The following is a 24,680-nucleotide window of genomic DNA, read 5'->3' on the forward strand; positions in this document are numbered from 1 at the left end:
GAGGGAATTTGGGGAAAAGAGGTAGAGAGAGGTGGATACACAGGCACACCTCAGAGATTCCCAGGAAACCTCAGCAAGACATGTGATCCAAAGAGGTACAGCAGGGTTAACATGAAAAGAAACCTGAGCTGGGAAAAGTCAGGACACAGCCATGCCACCCTCTCAGGACTTAGAGGCCAATTGTTTTCCCACAAAGGGAGAGTCAGTGGTTAATGAAATTCTTACTAAAAAGGATTGTAATACATTTTCCTTGATGATGAAGAAAAAGCGGAAAGTAAAAAAAACATCTATCTACCAGACCAAGCCAGACCTTACCGCACACAGCAGCTTCCTACAGTTCATGGAGGTGAGAACATGGAGTGGAAGGTTCTGGCAAGCAACGAAACATGAGGAAAACAGCCAAAGAGAATGGGGGTGGCAGAGGCTCTGGAGAACCCCGCAATCCCCTTCTGGGAGAGGAAAGGAGAGCAGGAGGTGCAGAGGACCAAGAGAGGGTGATGGGCAATCCAGGGCCCTGGAGCCTTGGCCTTAGGAAACCAGCAGAACTAGGCCAACACTGACCTGTGCACAGGACTTGCTGCGTAAGCCCAGCTCATCTCCCCACACACTGCCACACTTACAATTTGAGATGCACTAGTTTTCTCTCTTTGAGACCATTTCTTCCTGAGTAAAGGACTCTTATTGGTGGAGATATTTAATATAACAGTTATATCACTGAGGCACAAATATTATCCTACAAAACTAACATAATACATAAAATCTGTGTTACAAAATTGCACATGCTGATAGAACAATAGGGAAAATTGTTCCAGAGAGAAGTGAAATATTAGACCATGGAGTGAGGAAAGATAGGCAGTAGAGATAATGAGGGAGGGGACTGGGGGCAGAGGGCAATGCAGAACTAAGGTTGCTTGTGTCACCTTACAGCTGAATTTCTGTTCCTGTGGAACCAGTACCAAACCCAGGAGTAAATTTGGGGGCCAAATAACCACACAAGAAGCCAAATACTTTTAATGAGAAATAATCAGAAGATCAAGATTCAGAAGTGCCTCCATCCATTTTATTACAAAGTTATACAGTTGAGTGTCATGAAACCTAGACTTTGGTAGAGTACCTACAACATTCATAGCAGGGATCCCAAGGAAGTCCCAGCATTCAGTTCCCTGTGTGATTACAGGGGGCTTACTTCACCTCCAGCTGTGACTTCAAATTCAGTTAAAGCTTCAAATTTGCTCCAAGCATTGACGGAGTTATAATTTTCAGAATTGAAAGATTTCCATAGAACAATACTGCAAAATCACATGTAAATCAGCAGCCTACCACCACTTTGGAAGTCCTGACAGTGGCAGGCTTTAGGAATGTGTGGAGACTCTCAATACTGATTTCTGCACATAGGGACAGGACAGTGAATAGAGGCATGTCTCTTGATGACAGGAAGACCATGCTGGAGGGCACTGAGCCCATCCTTGCTGAGTGTTCACTTCCACCCAAATGTGCTGGTCAGCTCCTAATGACACTTTCGTGGAACTGTGACCTTACTCTAACACAGGGATTTCAGATGCACTGGGTACTCAGTCTTCATTGAGACAATGACTCAGTGCTGGGTGTTACAGAAGACAGGGAACCTCCTGAGCACTGAGTCCAATCTACTCAGAAGAGGTAAAGCCAATCAGGAGGCCAGTAGTGGACGTCCCTCTATGCACAGATTACCTAACCCAGCAGTAAACACTTGGAGGAAGAACATCTGAGATGGTTGTTGACTTCTGTATGCCCCTTGTCTTTTTTCCTCTGCCTCCCAGTCGACAGCATCTCCACAAGATGGCCAACTCCACCATGGTGACCGAGTTTCTCCTCATGGGCTTTGCTGAAGGCTGGAAACTAAGGTTCCTCTACTCCATGTTATTCTTACTCATGTACCTGGCCACCCTCTTAGGGAACCTTCTCATCGTCACCATCACCACTGCTGACCAGAACCTGCACACACCCATGTACTTTTTCCTCAGGAACCTCTCAGTCTTGGACATGTGCTATATTTCCGTCACCATCCCCACTGCCTGTGTCAACTCTCTCACTGGACATAGGGCCATTTCAGTGGCTGGGTGTAGAACACAGATCTTCCTAGTCATTTTTTGTGCCTTTGTGGAGATTCTGTTTCTCACCATCATGGCCTGGGAGCGCTGTGTGGCCATCTGCCAGCCCCTCCATTATTCAACTATCATAAACCTCCAATTCTGTGTCCGTCTGACCCTGGCTTCCCTGCTTAGTGGCCTGGTCTATGCAGGTGCACACACTGGAAACACATTACAGCTGAACTTCTGTGGCTCTAACGAGGTCCCTCAGTTCTTCTGTGGTGTCCCCTCCCTGCTGAGGCTCTCTTGCTGTGACACATCCAGCTATGAGCTCTCCATTCTCATCTCCACTGTGGTGGTCTGTGGAGGCTGCTTTGTTTTCATTGCCATGTCCTATGTGCGCATATTTTCTACTGTGCTCAGGTTCCCCACACAGGAGCAGGGGAAGGCCTTCTCCACCTGCGTCCCCCACATCCTCGTGGTGACCCTCTTCCTCAGTTCTATCTCTTACGTGTGTCTACAGCCATCAGTGACCTCTGAGGGGACTCAGGACATTGGTCCTTCTGTGTTTTACACTATAGTTCCTCCCCTCTTGAACCCTGTCATCTACAGTCTCAGAAACAAACAGGTAAAGGAAGCTGTGCAGAAAGTCATATTGAGAAGGGTTTATTCCAGAAAAAAATAAAGATATTTAAAATGGTAATTCTCATTTCACTCAATAACTTAGAAACTTTAATAAAGCATTTCTTGTCTGCATTTTACTTATTAGACCTCCTGCCACAGTACCATTCCCTTGAGGCCTATAGACTCAAGTGTTTCCAGGAAATGCTGAGCATTTCATTTACAATTTCTATTCTCCTTCCCCACATTTTAAAAAATTTCAGCAAATCTTTAATATGTATGTTTCTTAAAATTTGGATAAAATGCTAAAGACTAGATGATTTCTTGATCTTATATTTAGCAATATCAATGCTAATAATGCAATGAAGAAGACCTTAACACAATATATGTGATCCAGGCTGCAGGCATAGAGCACTTGGATGATGAGGAGGATGCCTGTCTGTAGGGATTTTGACTGTAAAAATGTACAGGGAAGCATTCCCCTGGTGAGCAAACTCCCACAGGGTAACAGGCACCTGGTTTCCACCCTTAGAATGCCCTGCAATCTCTCTTAGGATCTAGTCAACTAGCTAATATATGTGCCAAGTCTAGCTGGTATGGTAATGACTTGAGAAGCCTCTGTGTTAGAGCCTCACCAAGCCTCAACCTTGATTGCAGCCACATTGCTCCTGGGAATAAAGGAACTTGCTTGCTTGATAACTACAATGTTTCACCAAGCTCTGCTGCTCCTGGATCTGCTGCCTAAAAGTAACTTCAGACAATGGACTTTCTGGAGAGCTGCACAAAGCCCCTAACATTGCATATTGTAACTGAAATGTAACTGCAGAATGACTATCAGTACTGATTCTCTAAACAATTAGGAGGTTATGGTACTAATGACCCAATGTACCTATTAGTATGAATAAAAGTAACTCCTCAGACAAAGAGCCACTCTGCCATCTTCCCTGCATCTGCACCTTGTCTCTATCTCCTCTTTATGATTATTCCTTACACCTGTCATTTCAGAACAGCCTCCCAGGAAAAACATGTGCTGTCCACCTTCCCCACAGACTCCTAAACAGGCACCCAGACCTGTACCAGGGTGAGTGCATGATGGGCAAGGACACTGCCAGAACTCACAGGCACTGTGGGACAGCAGCACTTAATTGAAATGGGGGACATAACCATATCTCTGAATCAGGGGGATACATAGGAGACCAATGGTCAGGAAGTGTGAGCTCAGGGCCATGTCACAGTGGGTCTAAGGCCCCTGAATCAGTCCTGTGGATACTTTCCAGACTCATAGTGCTCAGCTGGAGAAGCCACATCCAGCAGCTGCCGAACCCCACTCTGGCCCCTGACCTGTGGAGGGAAGGTGGATCTGGCAAGGGTGTGCTGTCCATCAGAGCAGATCTGAGCGCAGTGCAAGCAAAGGAATCCCACACTCTGTGCTGGAGGGACTGTGGGACAGGGGAACCTGCCTCCACCAGGACTTGAGGAGAAAACACACTGGGCAGGTCTTGCTCTTCACACAGAGAGTGGGACAGGCCACATGGAGCCACCCAGGGGGATCCCACCCAACTGTGCCCCACAGTGCTCAGACTGGCAGCACATTTGGGATAGGCATTCCCTCCACCCAATGCTGTGGTCTGTGACCATCCCCATCCATACCCTGTGACTGTGTGCCCAGTGATAGTAAGTCGATGTTGTGTTTCCTGAACCCCTCAGCAGGCTGGCTCCTGGCACCCTCTGAGAGCTGGCTGAGTGATATTGTGGGGGCCCCTCTGAAGCCACTTATGCATGAGGAGCCCCTTTTGGACCAGATCCTGAGTGGAAACAACTGCCCGCCCTCCAGGTTTCCTTGCCATGGGCACTTCTGGTCTCTTCCCGTCCTCTTGCTGTCCTCTCAGCTGGGCTGTGCCTGCAGGCCCCTCCCTAAGCCAGGGGTCAGAGGGGCAGTACCCTGGCTCTGTGCTTTGCTCCCACTTGCCTTTCTGCCTCTCTGTGCTGTGTGGGTTTCCACCTGTTACCCTGACCATTCTCTGTCTGACCACATGGCGGCCACTTCTATTCCAACATCTTGGCCATCCTATCTTCTACCCAAATCTCCAGGGTCCATTCCTCTTTATGACCCCAGCAGCCATGCACATCACAACTTCAAGGTTTCAGAGAAGGAAGAAGGACAGCTCTGCCCTCCCTAATGCAGATGGGTTCTCCAGGAGAGCATCACTCTGTGTGGTGCCAGTGCTGCTGCTGAACTCCACTCTGGGTCATCCAAGACGAATATATTTAATGACTGGGAACCACCAGGGACTGGTCTTTGTCGTTATTGCAGATGGAGACACACTGGCCATGTGTCCCTCCTGTGCAGTGACCTCCCGTGCTAATCAGAAATTCTTTCCTGCATATGATGTTTTCAAATTGGTCTAGCTGAGTTCTGACAGGCACATCCTGGTCTGTGGGTGTCACCTTCTCTTTGCCCTTACCACAACTATCCTGAAAGTCCTGGGCTGGACTTCTCAGTTGTGCAGCCTGGGCTAGGTGGCTTATTCTCTGATGTCCATCTCTCACTGTCCCTCAGGTCTCCAGGTTCCTGTTGATCTTGCCTGCTGAGTAAACAGACTGTCCCAGGAAAGATTCTGAAGCCAGTCAATCAAGCAGGAAGCTGAGCATCGGGAGCTTCAGCAGGGGCCACTGTCTTAGGTACTGGTGGAGGGATGGTCCTCATCTAATATGAGCCTCCAGCTGCACTGAGTGAGCACTCCTCCTGACTCCCCGGGGCTGGAGAGGAGCCAAGTCCACATGCAGGAGCCATGGGGCACAGAGAAAAAGCCCCTACTAATCACACAGCTCACCTCTAGAGTCACTCTGAATGCAGCACTGGAAATCCAGTTTCTTCAAAGAAGATGCACCTGGCCAGGACTCTTGCATTCTTCTCTGTAAGAGTTCTGGCTGAGTAAAAGTACAAGACAGCAAATTTCCTCTGATGATCAAAATCCCTGGGGATAGCAGGCATTTTGTTTTTCACACTTAGAGTATTCTGCAGTTTCTCCCAGGAACTAGTAAGATAACTACCACATGTGCAGTGCCTAGCTGATGTGGGAATGTCCTCCATGAGGAGGCACTGTGCAAGAGTTTTACCAGCCTGGACCTTGATCTCAGTTCCTGGGAATAAAGGAACTGGCTTCCTTGATAACTACCATGTTTCACCAAGCTCCTGAACCTCCCCACCTAATAGTAATTTCAGACAATAGATTTTCTTAAGAGCTACACGAAGCTCCTTCCATTGCATATTGTAACTGTGGAATGCAATTGCAGAATAAGCTACCTCCATGATACAATAAACAATAATGTAGTTATGGCAACAGTCACCTAGGGCAACCTCCTGGTAGTGGTCGCTGTGACCAACAGCCACTTTCTGTCACTGCATCATGTCTCTGTGTCTCCTTTTATTTCTTTACACTTCTGAGTTCCCTGTCACGTTCTATGTGGTCTTCAGCCTTACAGAGATTTGGAGGAAATCTTTTTTCCCTTAACTCATGACAAAGCAGCAATTTTCTGGGAAATATGGTGCTGCCTCCCTGACCTGCACTGGCCACCTGACTGCAGCAGATAATTGCCCTTCTCAATCTCTAATAAAACAGTGACAAGGACCCTCCCTGAGCCTCTCTTTCTTAGTTGCAAAGTAAGGGTAATATTCTTAATATACAGGTTTTAGGCAGAAGTGACATTTGGCAATACCTGTGAGGGAGCTGAGGCCATTTAAAATCTGCCCAATCACTCTTCCAACCCACTTAAAAGTGGCTGGAAATATCCTTCCTGAACTCTCTTTTACGTGAGTATGTACACAAACTCTCTCATCTTCTCCCCAAGTTGACATTTAGAAATATCAGTAACACCAACAATCCACCCAGCCCAACCAGAAATGCCAGGAAGGAGAGCAGCCAATAGGACAGTTGGGCTTCTTCTCTCCACCCACAGGGACAACTTACACCTGTGGGTTCTTCAGTGTCCTTTCCCTCCAGACCCTGTTTCCTACCTCCATCATGTCAACCATCCCTACAGCTGCGAAACCAGACATCCTGTGACCATTCTGCAACCCCAAGAAACGACTCAGAAATTTCCAACAGTGTTCCACATCTCTCACTAAATTTACTGATTCATTTTTGCACTAGGTTTAAGAAAAGGAAACAGACACAAGTCACCATGCAGTGCCCAGATGCAATCCCCCAAACCTGTGCTCTGTGGATCCAGACACTCCCAGAGTCCTAGCCCTCCATGGGTCATCCAGTGCCACATCAGACAGACTACATACCTCAAGCTTTATGACCACACCCCACTCAATCCAAAACACACACAGCGTATCCCACACTTAGATGGAAAACATTGGATACACAGAAGTTACCAGGCTTAAAAAAAGATGACACCCCTGACAGAACCCCTGAGGTCTTTAGTCCCAGATAATTAGGGACTGTGCTCAGATGCCACAGAAAGGTAGGGGTTCAGTGGACACAGGGAAGCTCAAAGGAGTTTTCCTAGAACTGTGTCAGAGGTGAACTGTGGGCTCACCACCTCCACACCCGGGGACACTCACAGGTAAACCCAAGAGACAGTTCCAAATCCTGATGAAATCCAATTCAAGAAGACTCAGTAGACAGCCCTCTACCATGAGATGCATTATAGTAAACAATGATGATGTCGATTTTGATAAAACACATAGCACATGTATTATGACATATTTAGGTATTGAAGTAGTGTATGTTTCCCTATTTATTCAGCTTTCTCACTCAGCCCATTTGATTGTATTTCTCTTAATGTTTTATTGCAACAACTGTAATCTTTCCATCTTTGTTTTTCTCACTCAGGGTTACACTTGCTCCACTTCAGTCCTTCTCTCCTGCAATATCTCTTCCAGCCTCAGATTCACCCAACTCATTTTGTTTGCTTTTATACCTTGGTTCCTATTTTATTCATATTTTCTTTTTTTGCTTGCCCAAATTTTCTCTCCTCCCCCATTCATCCACTTGTTAGTGTAGTAATAATTTCAATACCTTTAATAACTAAATTATCACATTATTCCTGAAAACTATCAAAGTCCCATATAAAAAAATAAAGAAACTAGAAAACGTTTTTCACAAGTTTTTTTTTTCTTAAGATTAGTTGCTACAAAGTTTTTCTCTGAAGTGACTGCAGTTAATAGGATTTAATATCTTATTCTAAAATTGTACTGATACTGGGGAAAGCAGAGGATACTTGTTGAGGGGAGTAATATTAAATAATTATATTGAAATATTAAATATAATATTTAATAAGTATTAAAGTGATATTAAATTAAATACTAAATATTATCTTTAATACTCGTTAAGTATTATATTTATGTTCAATAATAAATAACTACACTGCAATTAAGAAAAGGATCCTTGCCTCAAAGTAGAACCAATCATCCTCCCAGCAGATGGATACAAACAATATGAAAAATTAAGGGAAAAAGTCAATGCAAATAGCCCACAATACTGCACCAAGTTATTGCATTGAAACTGTGAAGGAGAAATATCAGAGACAGAATGTGAACGGTCCATAGTTAAAATGTTCAGTGAGCTAAATGAAGATGTAAGGAACAACAAACTTAGAAAATACAGAAAGTAAAAGATCATCTCAATAAAGAGAGATTCTGAAGAAGAACCAAATAGAAATATCAGAACTTAGACTCAAAAAATTAAATTAAAAATTCAAATGAAAGCACCATCGATACATTAGACCACATAAAAGGCAAAATAATCAGCCCTTGAAGAAAAAGTATGTAATCTTGAAATTAATGTCAACAATAAAAAAAGATGTAGCAGACCATGACCACCATGTTTAAGAATTCAGGGTAACGTTAAGAGAACATACCTAAGAATTATTGACATACACAAAGACACCGAAATACAAACTAAAGGAACATACCATCATTTCAATCAAATAATTTCAGAGTATTTTACAAACCTTAGCAATGAAATAAAAATCCAAATATAAAAAGCACTTAGAGCCCAAAATAAGCAGATTATCCTCTCCATATTTTTTTTTCAATACAATATATTGAAAATCCTTAATATACAGAATCAAGATAGACTTTTAAAAGCTGCTAGAAATAAACAACAGGGCACATTTAGATGTAAGCCAGCTCAAAATTTAACTGGTTTCTTAACATAAATCTAAAAGTCAAGAGGGCTTGAAATAATGTATATCAAACCCTGAAAGTAAATGAGTATCAACCAAAGTAGCAACTCCTGCAAAAATACACTTCAGAATTGAAGATTAATTTTAAAATTTCCATGATAATTAGAAGCTAAAGAAATTCATAACCACTAAGCCTGCTCAGAAAAATATACTCAATGAAATATTTCATGAAGAAGTGGAAAATAAGAACAGAGTCAGCATAGAGATGACTCTCATTAGAATGATGCTCCACTAAAGGAAAATCAAGTATGAATTAAGCATTAGAAATAAAATGACAGGGATAAGCATCTCTCTACAGTGACACAGCATAGGAACTCTGCAATGAAAAGATATATATTTTCATAATGAATTTGAAAACAAGACTCAAGTGTATTGTTTACAAGAAACTCACATTACAGGGAAATACAGCCACAGGCTGAAGGGAAAGGGTAGGAAAAGACATAACATGGAAATGGAGACTCAAAGCAAGGAGGGTAGCTACCCTCATGTCAGACAAAGTACTACAAGTCAGATGTAATCAGAAGACATGGAAAAGGTCAACTCATACTTGTCAAAGGTCAACTCATACTTGTCACCAACCTGACACCATGATCACAAATGTTATGCCTCAAACATTGGGCACCTACATACATAAAGAAAATCCTTCTCAATGTAAAGAAACAAACAGATGATGATACGATAATCCTGGGTGATTTCAACACACCAGTTTCATCATTAGATAGATTAACCAGACTTCAACTAAGTAAAGATTCTTTGGAACTCACAAATACTACCACATAAATGGAAATAAGAAATACCTATTGAATATCATATCCACTGACAACCAAATTCAGTGGCACATGGAGTATTCTCTAAAGTGGGTCGTATTGTATGACACAAAATAAGACTTTGCAAATATCAACAATAGAGATAATTTCTTGGATCCTATCAGATTACAAAGGAATCAAATTTGAAATCAACAACTAGATAAAATGGGAAAGCATTTAACACCTGAGGCCAAATAATATACTTTGATTGAGAAATTTGTCATAGAATAAATTTTTAATTGACAAAATACTTAGACACAAATGAAAACAGCATATAGCATGTCAAAAATCTCTGGAACAGTATGAAGGAGCTCTAAGAGGGAAGTGAGAACATTGAGTGCCGACATTAAAATAGGGAGATACCCAGCAAGTAATGGAATGCTATATCTGAGGCCCAGAGAAAGAACAAGGAACTAATTCCAAAATCAGTGGAAAACAGAAACAATTAAAAGCAAAGATGAGGTCAGGAATAAAAATGCCAATATGAAATATCAGTGCAAAAAAGATTGGGTTCATTGAAAAGATAAATAAAATTGATAAACTCTTTATCTAAACTAATAAAAAGAAACAGAAAGAAATCCGAGTCCACACACTTACACATGAACAAGCAGATTGAACTACAGCCTGTTATCAAATGTATAATCCATTACAAAGGGGTCTGAAAAATGTATTCCAATACACTAGAAAATCTACAAGATACTAATAATCTCTAGACACATATGACCTACCCAAATAGAACCAGGAGAATATAGGAAACCTAAACAGACCAGATTCAATCAATGAGATTGAAGCAGCCATTAAAAGACTTCCCCCAAAAAAATTAGGAACAAATCTATTTGCAGTTAATTTCTACAGATCTTTAAAGAAGAATTAATGTCAATTCACCTCAAATTATTTCCTGATTTAGAAAAGGAAAGAACCTCCCAAATTTATTCTATAAAGCCAGGGTTACCTCGATAAACAAAAACAGATAAAACAAATTAAAGAAAGAAAACTTCAGACCAATTTCCCTCATAAACACAGATGCAAACTTCATAATAAAATATTAGTATGTGACATTCAAAAACAGATTAAGAAGCTATCACAACATGACGACATGGCTCACATCTGAGGATGCTAGGTTGATTGAACATTTGCATATCAATGATGTAATTCATCACATAATAGAGGGAAGAAGGAGGATGACATGGTCCTCATATTAGATGAGAGAAAGAAACAAACAAAACACCTTTCAACATATCCAGCACTTGTTCATGTTAAAAATTGAGGATAGAATAAACTTACCTCAACATTGCAGGCTCCATGTTGCAAACCCAAAGCAAATTTCCTACATAATGGAGAAAAACTAAAACCACTCCCTCCAAGACCACGAACACGGTGGGCACACGTTCACACTCACCATTCTGATTCAGAACGCTTTCTTCACCTGCATCCAGAGCACTCAGTGAAGAAAAGAAAATTGAGGGGCTGAGAGTAGAAAAAGAAGAAATCCAACTATCTTATCTCTCTTTACTTACAACAACAACAAAATTCCACCAGAATAATTCTAGAGTAATAGGTTCAGCAATGTAGCAGGATAAAAAGCCAATATACCTAAGTCAATTGCATTCCTATTTTCTAATAATGATGCCCTGAGAAAGAAATCTGGAAAACTGTTCTGCTCAGGTCCAACCATAAAAGAATACTGGGGAATAAGTCTGATCAAAGAAGTGAAAGACCTCTCCGTGAAAAGCTGAGGAAATTAAAGATGACCTTAATAGTTAGAAAAACATCAAATATTCTTTGACAGGCAGAATTAATAATAGCAAAATAGTTAAACTAACAAAAACTTACAGAGGTACAAAGAAATCTCCATCAAAATATTCTTGATGTGAGAAAAAACAGTCCCAAAACTTATTTAGAAGAAGAAAAGACCCAAAGTAGCAATTTGCATCAGGAGGCAGGTCCTGGAGACATCTCAGGCTTGATCCTTCATGCTACAGAACTCAAGGGAGAAAGCAACGGGATGATGGCTTTCAAACCCACCAGGACCATGGACACAGGAGGCACAGAGAGAAGACAACAGGTCATCTGATACCTGCACAGGAATAAAACTCACTTCGTGGAGAAAAGCTAGCCTTTCTCTCAAGTGATGTTGAGAATATCAGACAAAAGAATAATCCATCAATGGATGAATGAATCAAAAGAAGCTGTGGCCCACTCCTACTGTTGAATACTGTGAATCATCTATGGAAAGAGGTTATGGAACCTGCTACAGTGTGTTTACCCTTGAAAACATTCTGGTTCATGAAAAAAGACAGGAAAAACAAAAGGCCACATACTCTAGGAACACATTCACTAAAACCACATAGAAATGATAAATAGGAAAATGAAGCAGGTTAGTATTTATCACAGGCTTGAGCAGGAGATAGGAAGAGATCCAGACTCCCATGGGTGTAGGGCTCTGAATTCAGTGCTGGAGACGTTGGGGAGTCAGGACCTGGTGATTGTGCATCACGGGGAATGATGTGAAAGCTACCAGATAGCTCTCCCTACAGGGGAGTAAATTTGATGGGGCAAAATAACCACCCAAGAAGCCAAATACTTTTAATGACAAATAATCGGAAGATCAAGATTAGGTAGTTCCCCAATCCATTATATTACAAAGGTATACATTTGAGTGTCATGAAACTCAGGCTTTGATAGAGTACCTACAACATCCACAGCATGGATCCCAAGGAAGTCCCAGCATTCAGTTTCCCATGTGATCCCAGGGGGCTTGCTTCACCTCCAGGTGTGACTTCAAATTCAGTTAAAGCTTCAATGTTGCTCCAAGCATTGAATGAGTCATATTTTGCAGAATTGAAAGATTTCCATAGAACAACATTGTAAAATCACATGTAAATCAGCAGCCTACCACCCACTCTGGAAGTCCTGACAGTGGCAGGCTTTAGGAATGTGTGGAGACTCTCAATACTGATTTCTGCACATAGGGACAGGACAGTGAATAGAGACATGTCTCTTGATAATAGGAAGACCATGCTGGAGGGCACTGAGCCCATCCTTGCTGAGTGTCCACTTCCACCCAAATGTGCTGGTCAGCTCCTAATGACACTTTCGTGGAACTACTGGGACCTTACTCTAACACAGGGATTTCAGATGCACTGGGTACTCAGTCTTCATTGAGACAATGACTCAGTGCTGGGTGTTACAGAAGACAGGGAACCTCCTGAGCACTGAGTCCAATCTACTCAGAAGTGGTGAAGCCAATCAGGACGCCAGTAATGGACGTCCCTCCATGCACAGATTACCTAACACAGCAGTAAACATTTGGAGGAAGAACATCTGAGATGGATGTTGACTTTTGTATGCCCCTTGTCTTCTTTCCTCTGCCTCCCAGTCGACAGCATCTCCACAAGATGGCCAACTCCACCATGGTGACCGAGTTTCTCCTCATGGGCTTTGCTGAAGGCTGGAAACTAAGATTCCTCTACTCCATGTTATTTTTACTCATGTACCTGGCCACCCTCTTAGGGAACCTTCTCATCGTCACCGTCACCACTGATGACCAGAACCTGCACACACCCATGTACTTCTAGAGAGAGGCTATAAATAGATGGTGTATTTTATGTACAGAAAAGACAGCCAAAATCCAGGTGTGCTGACACACACCTGGGATCCCTGGCACTTGGGAGAATTAAAATTTTGATGTGGAGCACTTGCCTAGCAATTGCAAAGCCCTGGGTTTGATCCCTCAGTACCATTAAACAAACAAACAAACAAAAATACTAACAAAATAAAGAGTCAAATTCTGTCATGTCTCATAATGGTAAAGGGGTTATTAAAATATGAATAAGAAAATAAATAGTAGAAGGAAAAGTGTTGAGAGCCACAGCCAAAGCAAACTTCCAGCTGATTGGCTCGCCGTGGCCCCAGCAAACTTCCAGCTGCCAGCTGATTGGCTCCTCTGTGGTGATGCTCATTGGGCTGTTTCCCCACCCTTTCAGACCACAAAGCTGCTCATTGGGGGACTCTTTTGGATCTGCCCATACAACCCAGCCAATCGGCCTCAAGAGCGGGAGGAGTAGGGGTTGAGAGGCTTGCAGGAAGCTGGTGGTGGCAGTTGGGCTCTGAGGGAATTCCTGAAGAGCTCCTGTGGTGCAGTATGTGTGTTCTAAAAATAAAGTTTGTTTCTGCTTGACAAGTGGCTAGTGAATCGTGCCCAGCCAGACTGCGGCAGAAAAGGAAGTAAGGAAAAGGATCAAAAAAGAAAAGGATAGAGGTTACTGTGATTACAAAGAACAAGTAAAGAAGTTAACTGTTCAATTTCAGGACAGTGTGATGGAAGCCCTAGGGGATCAATAGAAGATGTTAAAAGCATGTATTCATAAATACAAAAATGAATTTTAGGAATAACCTGAGGTTAAAAATTGAAATTTAAAAAGCATCCCCACTTAAAAAAATATGAACACATCATCAAAGGAGGTTACAATTAAGAAAGATTATTTTTTAATCCATCATAAGCCTAACAAAATATGTACAATATTTATATTACTTGAAAAAACTTTGATGGAAGACATAAAAGAATAAAAAAACAGAAGGCAAGTCCATGTTCATGGATAGAAAGATTCAATATTGTCAAGGTATCGATTTTTCCCAAATAGATCAAAAATCTATACATAGAATTGCAATCAAGATCTCTGAAGGTTACTTGCATATGTTCTTATTAAAGTATACAGAAGGCAGAGGATATATAAGAGCCAACATAATGCACTATTTGTGAAAAATACGAAGAGATTCAATAAAATATATGTAGTCAAGTGACTTAGGGCCAGGCATATGTACTCAATTGATTTTTTTAACAAAGGAAGAAACATAAAACAATTTTAAAAAGATATTATCTTCAGGAGACCAGCATAGTAAAGGAAGAGAATTGAGACCAAGGAGAAGGGAAGGGCAAAGGAAGTACTGGGGAATGAAATTATACATGTCCATGTATAAATATATCACAAGGAATCCATTGATATAGACATACATATATATCATTAATTTCTAGAATACACGCACACACAAACACACACACACACTCACACACACACACACACACACACATATATATATACATATATATATATGACTATAAAAAAGAATGATAATGTAAATCTTAGACCAGGATATTATATTTACAAAATGCCTATCCAGGATTACTATTATATACAAAATATAAACAATAATTAAAATTTTTTAAATGAGAAAATGAAAAGCCTATTTAAAAAATGAACACAACATAAGACACCTCAACAAAGAAGATATACAGATGGCAAATAAGCATGTGAAAGATGTTCAGCATCATATGAAATTAGGAGATTACTAATTAAAACAACAGTGAGATGTCTCTACCAACTAATTAAATATCAGAGCTTCAGTCTTTTAAAAATGTCTACACTAAATGCAGTGAAATTTATGGAGAAGTAGGAACTCTCATTTCTGATTGAATGCAAAATGATACAGCCACTTTGGAAGAAAATTATGTGTTTTCTTAATAAACAAGACATACTCTTATCAAACACTCGCATTTAAAAACCGTTTTCAGACAACCCAAACCCATGATGTGTCATTAAATAAATTGAAGATATTTCAACATGCTATAAAAATGGCCTTCTTGATTGAGGCTTCCTTGAGGTGAACTAGAACCAATTAGCAACATGCACAGTAATCATATTCCATGACATTTTCCCAAGTGAGCTGAAAATTTATGTCCCCATGAAAATATTCACATGGGTCTTTATAATGGTTTTGTTCACAATTACCAAACTGGAAAGCCAAGAGGATGATCTTCTGTGGGCAGAGGCATAAATGAAAGGTGGAACACTCATAAGTGAAACATTATTTAGCACTAAAGAGAAATTCGCCATCAATCCATTTAAAGACATCATGGAAACTGGACAGCCTATTAGTTAAGTGAAATTAATCAATTGTGAAAAGCAAGCCTCATTCGATTTGATTCCAAATGTATGATATTCTGAAAAAGGCAAAATTTCAGAGGCATAATTTTTATGCCTATTTTTGTCTGATGGATCTTAGCAAAATTCCTAAAGCACAAGAAGTAAAATCAAGAATGAATAAATGGAATGGCATCAAACTAAAAGTAATTAATACTGCATCATAAATATTGTATGTCACTCTAATTAGCAACCCAGTACCTCTCCTACCTGTCTCCTTTAGCACCTCTTCACAGCAAAGAAAACAATCTAAAATCTAAACAGAGTCTTCAGAATAGGAGAAAAATCTTTGCCATCTGCAACCCAGGGTATTAGTTTCTAGAATATACAAAGAACTCAAAAAACTTAACAGTAAAAACAAAAATCAATAAATGGGTAAAGAACTAAACAGACACTTTTCAAGGAAGAAATACAAATGGTCAAAGAGATATGAATAGAAGTTCCGTGGAGTAGACAAAATGAGAATAAAGGGAAGGGAGGGGTACAGGGAAAGGAAGGGCGGGGGCATGAATCTGACCTGACCTGCTATGTACACATATGAATACCCCACAGTGAACCTTGCCATATGTACATCCACACAATAACCCTGAGTCAATGGCAGAGAGATCTCTAGAGGAAGGGAGCAGGGGATGCTAATTAGAGTGATATACATTCCATGCTTGTATTATTTATCAAAATGGATTCTACTGTCAGGTATAACAAAAAAATCATTAAAATATAAAAAGAAACATAGAATACATTCCAAGTAACAGTTTAAATGTCTATTGGAATGATATACTTAACATATTTTCTAAAAATCTAGTTGACCTTATTTAAACAAAAATGTTCCTTCTCTAAAGTTTAATGTCAGGATTTTGTATTTGATTAAAATTAATATTCTGCTAACTAAACTCATTAAACATTATTGATCATAAAAATATACTTTTTTCTTCATTTGAAACAGAGATATTTAGAATATAAACCAACATGAACTTCTCTGTGTATGTTTGCATATTACTTAACATGTTCTAAGTAATTAATATTACATTATAAATATTTATAGTATTTATATTCTATAAATTTTATGATATAAATAAAATATATTATATCATAAATGTTTATAATGCTTATGAATATTTGTCATAAAAATTTTAATTTAAAAAAAATTCCATTTTTTCTTAGCTATGTCTCATTAAAGATATGTAATAATTACTGTATTTCAAAATCACTTAAAACAGTTGCTTAGCTACCCTTATGGTAAAAACATGACTTAACCTCTACATTTCTTTTCTTTTGATTTTTTATTTCCTAAATTTTAAAAATGTATTTCCAACAGAAATGTAACATGAAATCAGTGGAGATAAACAAAAAGCTTTACAGAAACTGAACAAAAAAAACAGCATTCTCAAGTTGACCAGATGGTGAAAAAGGGGAATGAAGGAAGGGAGAGAAAAGACAGTAGAATGTCCTTTACTTTCTACATTCTGATGTGAATATAGTGTCACTCCATATCACATACCACCACAAGACTGGGAAGTCACATTCCATGTATGTAGGACATGTCAAAATACCTTCTACTGTCATGCATAAATAAAAAGAACATTTAAAAAGCATTCTCAGACAATACAAACCCATGATATGTGCCATTAAATAAATTGAGGATATTTCAGCATGCTATAAAAAGGGCCTGCTTGATTAAGGCTTCCTTGAGGTGAACTAGAACCAATTAGCCACATGCATAGACTGTGGGAGGTGGGGGTAGACAAAGATTCTCATGTGGTCCCCAAAGATTCAGAACCCTCTGCTCAAAGATAAGCCACTATACCACCACATGAAGAGCCCTGTGCTAAAGCTCTCAGAAAACATGAGAGTTTAAAAATATCATCATATTTATTAGAGCCATCAAGTATTGGAGTGGTAATATGCAAATAGAACTGGAGTATTTAATTATGGATTCCCAAGGGCACTCTCACAGGAAATTTTTATTTATTTGCTACCTGGTTAGATTTTACTTGCATATATTTTAATTAGTACTTGCAATGGTTTAAATGAATGTTGTTATCCCATTGGAAGGTCATGTTGAAACTTGATCCCCAATGCGACACATTAACAAATATAGCCTCTGGTGTTGATAAAGTCAGGACAGTGGAGCTCAGATGAATGAAATAAGCCCCTTTATAAAATGGTCAAGGAGAAAGTACACATGGTTGTCTTTCTGTTTCTTCTCTTCTCTGATAGATGCAATGTAGTGGCATCATTTTAAAAGTACAGACCTAATCCTTACTGGAGATAAATCTGTGCGTACCTTGATCCTGGACTCCCAGCCACAAGAACTAAAATAATTTCTGATGTTAAAAATGACCCAATCTCTGGAATTTCTCACACCTGGTGTGAGCAAGGTTGTGTGAAGTGGTGTGAGAGAATAAGAAAAATAAATAAATTTAAAAAATAAACCTATGGTCTTTTTCTCTATGTATTTTATAAGAATATTCTACGATGGTTATGAGACAGCTAGTATTAGATTCTGTCATCACAGATGGCAATCTTTCAAAAACAGAAAAATTCACAACAGTGCTGTAATCCCAATGTAGAAGGGCAGCCTGCGTGAACACAGAATGACACCTCCTGAAGTGCCCAATTGAAAGTAACTAATCAACTATTTAAAAGTTATATTTACAGGTAAATAAGGAAAAAATAAAATTCAAGAATTTTAATTTAATTAAGAATGAGAAATCGAACTACCCTCTTTCTTTTGAATCATATGGAGTTTATGGAGTTAGAAATCTTGAAATATTTCAAGGGTCAACCAGAGAAAAAATATAGGGAATTTGTAATATTCATTAATAAAGTGAAATTACTTTCTTTTTATGTTAAATATTGAGTCACCTTCACAAGTTCAGAACTAAATTTTATGAAACCCTAGGAGAAAACGTGGGTCCTAACACAGAGTACCATAATTGAAGACAGGGGACTGAATTCCCTGCTGGATTGCAGAAGCAAACCACAGATTACTTACAGAACCGTGCTGCAGAGGCTCACTCTAGAAATTTAAATGCTTTGGGTGGCCTTGGAAGTGGGGTGTCTTCTTGAACACATGTGGAAGGTAAGTCCCAGGAAGAAGGTATGTGCCAAAATATTTAGATGGTTTGGCCATCATGGAGTCCAAGTCACTGGGTGGAATCACAGTCTATTTAACAATTGTGTATTAGAAATTCTGTCATTTGAAATTCTTCCAAATAATGAGGTGATTTTTCATGTTGATCCACAACTTATCCCTTTATAGTCACTGACATCTTAGAATAATGCATTTCTTATATTTCCAACAGTTTTCAGATTGAATGAAATGATACCAGTGAAGATGCTAAGGGAATGTAATGCCTTGTTTACAGTGATATAAAATATGATATCTTAAGAATAATTGCAAGATACTCCAGTTCAATTGATATTTATGGGGATCTTAGGAACATGCCTTATACATGAATCTCTGATGGATTAGGAACATCTCAGAAATAAAAAGCACATAGCTTACCAATCAGAAACCAACACTCTCATAAGGAAAATGAAGGGGTGACAAGGTCTGAGTAGAAATGGCAAGATTCATCTGAAGAATGCGCGCTGTGACAGATATGATTGCATGAGGAATTTTAAGGGGTAGCTTATCTTTAAGACAACCTTGTGAGGGGTGGAGAGGACAGAAACAAAATCCTAGAGATGCTGTTTAACTTGTCTGGTGATAAAAGAGTTGGTGTAGAAAAGAATGTAAGCCCAGGTTTTCCTGACCTAGAGGTCCTGGTCTTCACGTGCATGTGGAACAGAGAGGGAGGCCCTGTCGAGCTCAGTGTGTGCAGAGCTTGCCCTGGAACAGAGAAGGGAACAGAAAGCCAGCCATGTGGCTGGAAGTGGAAGGAGATGTGGCTTTCAGGGGTCCAGGACTGTAGGGAAAGAACGTGGTTGACTGACTGTCCCCAGGCCCTGCTCACAGGAGGATGATGTCTTCAAAACCAACAGCCATGAAGCACTGCTCATGCCAGCCCCCGTGGCAGGCAGCCAAGATCGCTGAGAGCTGTGGGTTCAGATTCGGCAAAGATAGAAGCAATGCATTAGCCAAATGTGAGATGGGAATCAGCAGAAGTTTATGGCCTATTTGGGCAAAAAGAAAAGCCAGAAGACAAATGCAGGAAAAGAAGTGCCTGTCGCATGGAACTCCTGCTCCAAGGAGCCTGCAGCTTTCTTAGCATCCCTAACCTTTCAGTTATAGGCTGGCTAATCCTGTGATTTGTGTCCAAACTGAAAGATGTCGCTCTGATGCTCTGGGTACCCTTCAACTGTAGCATGTGCAGTTGAAACATGGCTGCAGAAAATAGAAAAAGGAGAGGATATTCAAGAGCTGACTTGATGTGTGTCATTTTCCCACAATTTTATAGTCACTTGTGTATTTCAAAACATAGAGAAAGAAGGCCAGGCAAGGTGACAGCCCAAGGGAACTTGAAGAAGGAAATGTATATTGATAAAGAGAGGGGATGCAACTGGCTCACAGGAGTAGTCTTCATCTACTGAGCAATATATTTCAGTCAGCAAGCATGGGCAATCAGGAGCATTTTTTTTAACTTGACTCAAGATTTTCCTGAGGGGTGTATAGTGAAAGGGTTGCACAAGGGTGAATGATATAAAAAGGTTTAGAACATATAATTAGCTCTTTTGAAACATAGAGTACATTCTATAATCTATAGTCACCCTGCTGAGCATAGAACTCCAGAGATCACCTCTCTGATCTTGCCATAATCTAGGAGTCCTTGACCAACCTTTCTCACCCTTCCTTCTCCCACCCCATCCTCAGCCTCTGGAAAGCACCATTCTATTTCTGGTTCTGCAAGGTCCACAAGAGTAAGGCCATGAGGGGCTGGTCTTTCTGTGCTCAAATTATTTCACTTAACGTGATCTCCCCATTCTGTCCATGTGGTTGAAAGCAGATCATAATAAGAACATTTGAAATATTCTAGAAGAAATCATTTTGAATGTTCTCACAAGAATGGGACAACAAATGTTTAAAGAACTAGATGAGCTTATCCTGATTTGAACATTACGCTTCGTATTCACATACAGATACATCCCATGCACCACGTAAACATGCAGAAGTATTACATGTCAATCAAAAATAAATATAACATAAATAAATCACATAAAGAAAACATAATTAGCAAAAATCTTATGAAGGGTGGGAAAGTAAAAAATTTTAAACAACTAAGCAGCATGGTTTGTATTAACCCACACAATTAGGGTTGAATTTATTGTTAATATAGGAACTTTGAGACGCATTGATAGGATGTGTGGAACTGATGAGGAATCAAGGCTTCAGGGAACACCTAAGTTATAACTAGAGTGTGTTCACATAGTGGGGGACCTGCACACAGACACTCGGGAGGACAAAACACTAAAAATACAATTATAACAATTTGTTCAGATAGCATTAAAGAAGAAATAAAATGCCTGATCTCCCAAGAAGGACCAAAAAGAATATGAAAAGTAGGTCAAAACACAGAGTTAGAAAGATGCTACTTTGCAGCCAAGTAAGGACTCATAAAGGGATTTTCCAAAAAAATATTGAAGAGATTGACATTTGTATAAACTACATTAGTTAGAGAAAGAGGCTGGGGATGTGGCTCAGTGGTAGAGCTCTCATCTAGCATGTGCACAATGTAGGTATGTTGCATTTAAAAGCACATCAAGTTACAAACAAGCCTTAACCACCCTTATGTACAAATCAAAATTACACATATAATTTTGTAGTGTGCATGTGTAAGAGAAAAATCCTCCATATTTCCATAGCACAAACGTGCCCATTTCTTACAAGCTGTCCTCTCCACAGTGAGCAGCTCACCATGGCCTGGGGGAACCAGACCTCCAGCCCTGTCTTCATCCTGCTGGGCATCTTCAACCACAGCCCCATCCACACCTTCCTCTTCACTCTGGTCTTGGGTATCTTCACAGTGGCCGTCATGGGGAACTCCACCATGGTGATCCTCATCCACCTGGATGCCCAGTTGCACACCCCCATGTACTTTCTCCTCAGCCAGCTCTCCCTCATGGACCTCATGCTCATCTGCACCACCGTCCCCAAGATGGCCTTCAACTACCTGTCTGGCAGGAACTCCATCTCACTAGGAGGCTGCGGGACCCAGATATTCTTCTATGTGTCCCTGATGGGAGCCGAGTGCTTCCTGTTGGCAGCAATGGCCTATGACCGCTATGTGGCCATTTGCCACCCATTAAGATACCCAGTTCTCATGAGCCAGAAAGTCTGTGGCCTCATGGTTGCTGCTTCCTGGCTTCTTGGCTCCCTTGATGGTATAATTGAAGCTGCAGTTTCCTTGTCCTTCCAATACTGTGGTTCCCGGGAAATACCCCACTTTTTCTGTGATGTCCCTGCCCTGCTCACCCTTGCATGCACTGACACCTTGACATTTGAAAGGATGATATTTATCTGCTGCATCATTATGCTTCTGTTCCCTGTAGGCATCATCATTGCTTCCTATGCTCGTGTGATTCTGGCCGTCATTCACATGGGATCTGGGGAGGGTCGCCGCAAAGCTTTTGCCACCTGCTCCTCCCACCTCATGGTGGTGGGCATGTACTATGGAACAGTCATGTTCATCTACATGTGGCCCGCTTCTGACCGGTCCCCCACACAGGACAAGATGGTGTCGGCCTTCTACACCATCCTCACCCCCATGCTGAACCCCCTCATCTACAGCCTGCGCAACAGGGAGGTGTCCAGAGCATTCATGAAGGTGCTAGGGAAGGGAAAGTCTGGAGAGTGAGCTGGGTAATTGTATTTATGCTTTGTTTTTTGAGCACACTTGATATGCTTACATTTATATGCAGGCTGATGCACATCAGCATCAAGTTTTCTCATCTTTGTAGTTCTACTAACCACGGCATAAAGCACCAGCAAACATTGTTAGGATAGATAATGCACATCTGTGTGTTGTCCCTACTTAGCAAATGGAGGTGGTCATCTGGAGAAGCAGCCCCTTAATTGATTGTAGCACTCAGTTTTTTAGCATGTGGTACATTTAATCTGGACATAGGATTGCTTATGTAGAGTCCAGTATATCCTGGACTTATTATTTTGCTGAAATGACTCATGGTTTTTTATCTATTGACTCATAGATAACTTTTAATATAAATATTGAAATGAAGGTAACTTAGGTGGAGAAAACAGGCATTACTTGGAGGTAGCATGTTGTGTTTGTGGTGAAAACTATCCTTTGTGGTACTGGATGACTGAGAAACTCTCATTTATTTTCTTCCTCTACAGATTATCTTATACATAGGATACTGAAATGTTCTTAAGAATTTCTGAGTGTGGATTTTACATCCTTAGATGTTCTAACCCCAGATATGGAATATACTGCAATTGATTTGCACTGTTTTGTGAACAATTGCTTAACTGATGTGATCAATTTTTAATAGAAAATTGTTTCTTAAAATCTTCATATTTTTCTTAAATTTTATGCATAACATACATATTTATACACAGATAGATATGTGGTTGTTTTGGTATTATATAAGATGAAATGCAGGCGAGATTTTACCTTAGCCCTAACTGCCTTATAAAACCCCTATTATTGTGTGCTTCCTTCTTCTCCATAACACTAACCACAAACCTAGCACTGTAATGAGCTACTCTTTATTTCAACCTGGGCCTTCTGCTCATGAGCTCTTTTGCATGTGGCTCAGAGTCATCTTCCACACTGCAGTGGTTATTGAAGTGATCCCCTTCCTCTGCAGCAGAGGGACTCTTGTTTTCCTCTCTGAAGCTAGCAGGAGTGTTTGTTCCTCTCAGGGTGAGGCACGATCCTCTCTAAAAGGCCTCCCAGCTGGTTAAATCAGGCCAATATCAGAATACCTCCCTTTACATGGCTTAAATCAACCAAAGTTGGATCTTAGCATCCTGAAAAACAAAACAAACAAAAAAAAATCTGCTTTCTTGGCATACAATGAACTTGACCCCCAGGTAAAGCTAGAGGGTGCAGATCATGAGAGGAGCTCAGCATTCCTCCTTCAGGATATTACACGAGTCATTGCAGACCCATATCCACACAGACACAGAGATGACATGGCCAAAAACTGGTCCTAGCACATGTGTCTTACAATAGTGGTGATGTCCTTCCAGTAGACTGCACGGTGTCAGCTAGGAATTCTTTACACTTCTTTTTAATGGACTAACATATAACTTGGAGGTTGATTTTGCTTCTCTAATTTGCACATTGCTCCTCTACTTACTGTAAAACAGCACTCAACACAGTGCATGCATTCGTTTATAAACAAGGATGGCTGTGAATTCCTTTCCCTCTCTTTCCCTTTTTCAGGTCTAGCAGACCATTAAAACAAATGCTTCTCCTCTGCTCAAACACACAGTTTAAAAAAGCAATATCTGAATTCAGTGAAGTAATTCATAACACTTTTCTACTTTATTAAAAACAAGACAACTTTGGAGGTGGGGCATGGTTGCACTAGTCTATAATCTTGGCATCTCCAGAGACTGAGGCAGGGGACCACAAGCTCCAGGCCAGCCTCAGCAACTTTTTCAAAAAAAAAAAAAAAAAAAAAGGCTGGGGTGATGATTCAGCGGTTAAGCTCCCTGAGTTCAATCGCCCAAAACAGGAGTGAGAAGAAAGTCTACACTTCACTACTCTTCAACCAAATTGTCTTACTCATAAAATTGTTTGAATTTTTTATAGAAATTTAATTCAATTTTGGGTTAAACCAATGTTTTTATATTTGACTTTAAGGAAGTAAATATAATGATAAATAGGCAAATATAATAATAAACACTATATTACCCAATCAAATAATATTACTAGCTGGGAAAATTTCTAAGCTTATTAAAGATAGAGTACAGTAAAAGATTATTTACTTTAAGAAATATGATGGTTTTCATATAGATAAAATGAATCAAAACTGCAATTAATAGCCTAAATCTTTGTAAAGGTATTTAAAATGGTAAACTATAACAAACTTTA

At 40.1% G+C, this 24,680-nt stretch overlaps 2 protein-coding genes across 2 annotated transcripts; both read left to right on the forward strand.

Moving 5' to 3' along the window:
- The first annotated feature begins 1,818 nt into the window (after positions 1 to 1,818).
- Positions 1,819 to 2,754, forward strand: LOC120885687 (olfactory receptor 14C36-like). Its single transcript, XM_040273317.2, has one exon. It carries the CDS (start codon positions 1,819 to 1,821, stop codon positions 2,752 to 2,754), a length of 936 nt encoding a protein of 311 aa, XP_040129251.2.
- An 18,779-nt stretch (positions 2,755 to 21,533) lies between these two features.
- Positions 21,534 to 22,472, forward strand: LOC144366671 (olfactory receptor 2M3-like). Its single transcript, XM_078021297.1, has one exon. The coding sequence runs from the start codon at positions 21,534 to 21,536 to the stop codon at positions 22,470 to 22,472; it is 939 nt and encodes a 312-aa protein (XP_077877423.1).
- The last annotated feature ends 2,208 nt before the right edge of the window (positions 22,473 to 24,680 follow it).

Source organism: Ictidomys tridecemlineatus, chromosome 1 (assembly GCF_052094955.1).
Source record: "Ictidomys tridecemlineatus isolate mIctTri1 chromosome 1, mIctTri1.hap1, whole genome shotgun sequence".
In the NCBI taxonomy this organism is placed as follows: Eukaryota; Metazoa; Chordata; class Mammalia; order Rodentia; family Sciuridae; genus Ictidomys; species Ictidomys tridecemlineatus.

What these genes read in the sequence shown, in the direction of transcription:
- LOC120885687 (XM_040273317.2), top strand. Translation starts at nt 1,819, where the DNA reads ATGGCCAACTCCACCATGGTGACCGAGTTTCTCCTCATGGGCTTTGCT.
- LOC144366671 (XM_078021297.1), top strand. Translation starts at nt 21,534, where the DNA reads ATGGCCTGGGGGAACCAGACCTCCAGCCCTGTCTTCATCCTGCTGGGC.